The following is a 6,000-nucleotide window of genomic DNA, read 5'->3' as shown; positions in this document are numbered from 1 at the left end:
GTCCAGTTATCACGTACTGCACCTGATAGACTAAGGTACAGAGCCCTTACGCATGAGCTAGCAGGAGGAGTTGCCCCAAACCGTACAAGGACGATGGTCGCGACCTAAGTAAGTATTACGAATATTCATACATTTCGGTACCGTAAGATCGAAGGAAGAAATTTAGAAAGAAAGATATAAAATTCGAGCCAAACAGGTAGCTGGCAAAAAATAACACTATGAGACAAACAAGGCCACTGTCAAATTGAGTTTAAAAACAGAATGAAAAGGCGGCGGCTCTCAATAAACGTCAAGTTTTACAAATATGTACCAACGACATCGCAGTATCGCAGTTGTACTGTAAAATCTGCTCCAGGAAGAGATAAAAGCAAATTATGAGAACGATGAGACTTGTTGACTTAAAATTATCATGTCAGCATCACTCCACAGATACAACAAATACGGACATGAGGAGTTCCAACCCAGGTCATTATTACGTCTACATGCATAAATTGGAAGACACATGGTTTATCTCTGCAATGATTGAATGTAAAAATGGTGGACGAACAATGAAATGTTGAGGTATGACTTTTTCTGTTTCTGTTCTGATCTTAATTACAGCTTGATTACAACATGAAAGAAGTCCTTGGTTTTCAAAATTTTACGAAAGAAGGGAGAACGAACTACATTCTTTCATTTGCAAACGGAACACATGTTTCAGATTTATCCTAGCTAATCTTATACCATTCATTTTCTCTTTCTTTTTCAAATGCATTTGATTACTTTAGTCACTTATTGCTACACAAAAGAAATTAAACACCATAAAAATGTGGTAATCTTCGCGAAATTTTTAACCCTACAAATCTAGGACGCTACCAATCATATTCAAGGAATTGATCTACACAATTTAAGAGCAAACAGTAAGAAGTTTATGAGGGTGGTAGCCCCCTTACATCTTGGATAGGCCTGGGCATGATTAGAAAAAATAAGATAAGGCAACATTAAAACTTAAATAATATAAAAAGAAATCATTCCCTATATAAGAAGGGCTGATCCCTTTTGAAAACCCCACTCTTTTCGATAAAGTTTGAATTTTTGTCACAGTTCTTTAAGAACTACCGTTCGAACATAAGGGCAGTTGGTACGGAATAAGAAGTATTTTTACACCACTTAAAAACTTCCGTGGCTTAGTGGCTGTCTCCTCCTGACCCCCTTCCCCCGCCCTTTACGCTAACATTTGACTTTTTGTCCCAGTTCTTTAAGAACAGCTGCTCAAACACAATCTTACACTGTTAAACAATAACGTAAAGAATTGAGGATTCAGAGGGGAGCGGTCTCACTCATATTAAATTAAAAAAACAAACAAGTTTTTTAAGTGAAAGTAAGGAGCAAAAACTCAAAACGAACAGAAATTATTCCGTATATGAATGTTTGCACCCTCCTTTTTAAAAAACCTTCCTATTTTAATTAAACGGCCCCTGTGTTTCAGTATGTTATAACGCCAGTTAAATACACCAGTACATGGAAGTTTTATTAAAGATGTGAGTTTGATTCCTACTTATTTATTTATATTTCTTTTCTTTTGTTTTTTCTCTCTCTTCGCGTGTTTAGTTTTGTTGTATTTCGATGTATGCTGTTTTAAAAAAAAACATTTTTTTTTGTTTTTCTATTTTTTTTCCGTCAATAAAGGCTCCCGGACGTGGGGCCGAAATATTCGAAGTGTTTTTTAATTAAGTGTTTATTTTTGTTGTTATTTATTCACTGCTTTTTTAAAATAAAAATCCTTTTTTTCTTTCTTAATTTTTCGTAAATGAAAAAACAGTGTGGTATAAGAAATTATTCCTTTGAGTTGCAAAATATATGAATTTACTAACACCTTTATTCACTAAACACAATGGGACAACAGATATACAAAAAAAAATTATCAAAGAATATCACTATTAAATATCAATGGAATTTAAAAACAAGTTGAATGCTAAAGACACAACAACCCAAGAAAAAAAACATATCACTTAAAAAACAAAACCATAATTTCTGATTAAGATATGGAGCAAAATAATTGCAGTACGGTATTTAAAAAAAATTGACGCCCGAAAAATTTACTGTTCCAATAAAAGTAAGTCAAAATGATATTTTATCTGAATTATCGTTTATTTTCTGATTTACTACAATTCAATGTTACCAAGTAATTTTACGTCCAAATTTTACTTCGCCGCTTCAAACGAATCTTAGATTAGTATAAGTCCAAAAGTATACACGAAGCTGAATAAACAACTCAAGTAAGTCTCCTAGACAATATCACCGATGTTGTCTAGTTTTAGCTGCCTATGCTTTTTAGACTATACTCACAGTTCTACGGTTTTTGATAATAGTATTACATGCGTTTTAACTTTTTCAAACCAGCTCGTTACAACTGTTATTTCCTTGTAGCTAGAAGTTCTTAATTAAGATCCAAGTTAGATCGCCAAGATCCTTATTCAGTCTCCTACTTTCTATCATCTAAACAAAATGAAGGGACTTTCAAGTAAATCATTGCAAGTGTATCTCAATGCCAGGCAGAACGCATATTTTACTCCTGTGGCACCGACTTTTCGCATACCGTCCTTAAATTTATACTAACAAAAAACGACGCCGAAGAAATTTTTGACGATTTTTACATTTAATATGCGTTGATGCAGTTCACCGTTGATACAATTTTGTTTTTAGAATTTATTAGCCTCACAAGTTTCCCTCTAAGTCTTCTTTTTTGAAACTTGCCTCTTCGATTTGTAAATTCACAAGTTTTATTTTACTGAAGTGTAACTCCTTCCTAAAATCACGTCCCATCCTCCCACTTAAATCATTAAGTTTCACTAAACACTTAGGTTTCACTGAACAATCACACTTAAATAAAATACAAGAAAATCTTGAAATAGATAAGAAAAACCATAATAGCCTACTTTGTAACAATTCAATTTTTCGAGACTTGTTTGGTTAAAATCTTATGTTTGACCACGACTTATGCTGTTAGTTATTTCCTCCCACTTGGAATATACTTCAGAATCAGGTGTGTTCCATATTACTTCGAGAAGAGGCCATCCTTTTTTGGAAGTTGTTAGCGCATATTCATTACCATCGTAAATATAAGCAAAATTCCCAAGAATTAGGCTCTGGGATAGTCTTGCACAGATACAAATCTGCAAAGAAAAATAGCTTGAAGCCAGCCCGGAGTCAAGAATAGTATATAAGTAACTGATAAAAGATGAAATTAAAGTCAACCTCACGAAAACATGAGATACCAACGCCATCTAGCAGTACTTATTCAATTCATAAAGACACAAAAGACATTTTTTTTTTAAATATCTCTTATATTTTCATATCGTTATTTACTGTTGCTTTACATGGGACTGAAGATAAATGAACCAACAGGCGTAATAACTAGGCTATAACTGTGTGCAATTTTGAAAATTAACCTATGTTTTACATAATAACATATAATTATTTCACAGCATATACGAACCATCTAAAAACGAAAGAATCAGCCTAGTTGAGGAGTATTTCAGGTCAGATAAAATTAAGCTTGTTTTAAAATTCTTTTTTAGTTTCTCTTTAAACTCGAGTTTATCTGCCAAACATTTCTCTATATTCAGCATCTCAGAGTCTTCGAGATATGATTCGAGTAACGTATATTTTTAACGTACTATAGTAACATATATATAGTAACGTATATAGTAACGCAGTTTTTAAAGTAAAAGAGAAATCTCAAATTTTTGTTTTTCTTTTCAAGTTATTCTATTTTTAGTCCCATTTATTTCTCAGTAGGAAATACATACCTCACCAAGATATATTACTTAAAAGTAACAAAAAAACGTATTGAAAAAAGGTCTTGAATAAAAATTATGGCGTATCTTATATAAGGCGCGTCACAATGATTTACTAAGCTAGACAGGTGCATCTTAAATAGGTTAAAACTACTTAAAAAGAAAAAAAAGAATCGCAACCAAACCAACGGTCCTTGTAGTATATTTTGAAAACTTGTTTTCAAAATGTAGGAGGAGTGGCAAATTTGTCACTTTTTAATGAAAATACCAGAAAAAAGCCAATTTTAAATTAAAATATCCAATTTTTTTTTTTTAATTTACATCATTTATGTCATTTATTTATAATGACATAAATGTAGTGAAAATCCCAGTATTTTCAGGTTGTTCCATACTTGTTACATATTTACTAGTCCACCTCACGAAAAAATGAGATACCAACGCCATATTTTTGTTAATGGGATTATGTATGCCGTATGCCGTATGCCATTGCGGTAACGTTTATGCCGTTGGTGTCTCACAGTAATATGCACTTGCGGTTTAGAATTTATATAGTTTCAAAATTGGCTTGATTTCTTACTCTGTGGACTAATTTCAATTATTCTTAATGTCTTCTGTTAGAATATTTCCATTCAACGGATCGAGTTTTTTTTCAGGAACTAAAGGTATAAACTTTAGACTACAGCATTGGGATATAAATTATTTTTACGCTTGTTCTACATATTTGGGAATTAATGTTTTTTTTACCTTTAAGTGCTAGAGGAGGGATCAAGATAAAACTTTAATTAAGTTTAAGGGGACCTCAAATATATCGGTGCGAAGAAAAGAGGGGGAAGGCTAAAAATATTCATTTAAAATAAACCTAAGTGTTTCTGCCATTAGCCCTTTTATACAGTTTAGTATCAAGGTGAATTGAAAGGTATGTGGTAATTTCTGTAAAATATTTGTCAGCAACATCTTGGGAATCAATGTAATGATGACAATGTAATTGTAAGAGCGTTCAGACATTATGAGAGCAGCAAATTTGAAGCGCAAGGGCGAGGTATAAACTGTGGGGGGATGTTAAAATTAGATAAAAAAAAACTAATAAAATAATCAGGAAAATATTTGGTTCCTGAAAAAAAAAATCGATGTGTCGAATGGAAATGCTCTAACAGAAGACATTAAGATTAATTGAAATTAGTCCACAGAGTAAGAAATCAAGTCAATTTTGAAACTAAATAAAATCTAAACCGCAACGGCATACTAGTACGAGATACCAACGGCATAAATGTTACCGCAACGGCATACGACATAAATACTTGTTACATATTTGGTTCTCATACATAAGAAGGTCTATAAAAACCTAAAAAATATGATCAAGATCCAATTCTTCAGGCCTGTTTTATATCTCCCATTAATTCTGCATACTAGATCTATTAATTTTAAGAAACATCTTGGAACAACATAAAAAATGTGAAGGAAAACCCCTTTATTTTGTTCCAAGCTTCATTAATGTGGCTTTAGTTCAGAAGTTCCAGAGTCTAACAAGCCAGATAATCTAAATATAAAAGATGGCTGCTAAGTTTGTCCTCTGGAATCTGGAATCTTCGTTAACATGACCACACCACCAGTGACTGTAATAGGGCGCTTTTAAGGAAAATTCTTCCTTCTGGGATCCATATTTCTTTCTGGGTTCCGTATTTCTTTTTGGGATTAATGTTTATTTGTTCCTGCGCATTTTTTAAGATTTATCCTCATTACAATGGCTAATGCTTTGCAGTTTTTAGGCATAAAGTGTGGAACTTGCATTTAATCATTAACACCTCCCCTAGAGAAGGATCAAAACGTTTCTTATTCATCACGAGTGTTCTTCCCCACCTATATATCCCAGCCTTTCTGAGTGAAAAAAAAATCTTTCTTATCTAACTTCATATTCCCTAACCCAGGGAGATTAGTTGCTAAAATTTCTAACAAGCGAAGAATTTCTATAACTCCTAACGATTTCCGTTCAGAATATTTGAATTTATCAGTCAAAATGTCATTACAGCAGTTGTTTTTTGACACTAATAACCCTACATATCATTAGTTTTATACAAATTAACTGTTGAAATTGTTAGGTTCTTAAGAAAAACAAACTGTCCCACTAATGCAGGGCAGGGAGCAACAGCTCCTTCTGAAATCTACATGCAATTTCAAATACTCATTCTCGACAGGGATTTTACTAATGCCGAGATTTACCTAG

General features: G+C 32.8%; 1 protein-coding gene across 6 annotated transcripts in view; it reads right to left on the bottom strand.

Moving 5' to 3' along the window:
• Nucleotides 1-1,842: 1,842 nt before the first annotated feature.
• Nucleotides 1,843-6,000, bottom strand: part of LOC148943576 (hydroxylysine kinase) — a 37,665-nt gene continuing 33,507 nt past the window's right edge. For all 6 annotated transcript variants that reach the window (XM_089100996.1, XM_089100998.1, XM_089101002.1 and 3 more), the window contains one exon: nucleotides 1,843-3,155. In XM_089100996.1, the coding sequence (XP_088957122.1) occupies nucleotides 2,961-3,155 (195 nt within the window). In that variant the 3' untranslated portion in view covers nucleotides 1,843-2,960. The remainder of the gene's footprint in view (nucleotides 3,156-6,000) is intronic.

This window comes from Artemia sp. Qi Xiang Cuo, chromosome 15 (genome assembly GCF_049724085.1).
Source record: "Artemia sp. Qi Xiang Cuo chromosome 15, ASM4972408v1, whole genome shotgun sequence".
In the NCBI taxonomy this organism is placed as follows: domain Eukaryota; kingdom Metazoa; phylum Arthropoda; class Branchiopoda; order Anostraca; family Artemiidae; genus Artemia; species Artemia sp. Qi Xiang Cuo.
Note: the sequence above shows the minus strand (reverse complement) of the source record. Positions and strands in the feature narration are given on the sequence as shown.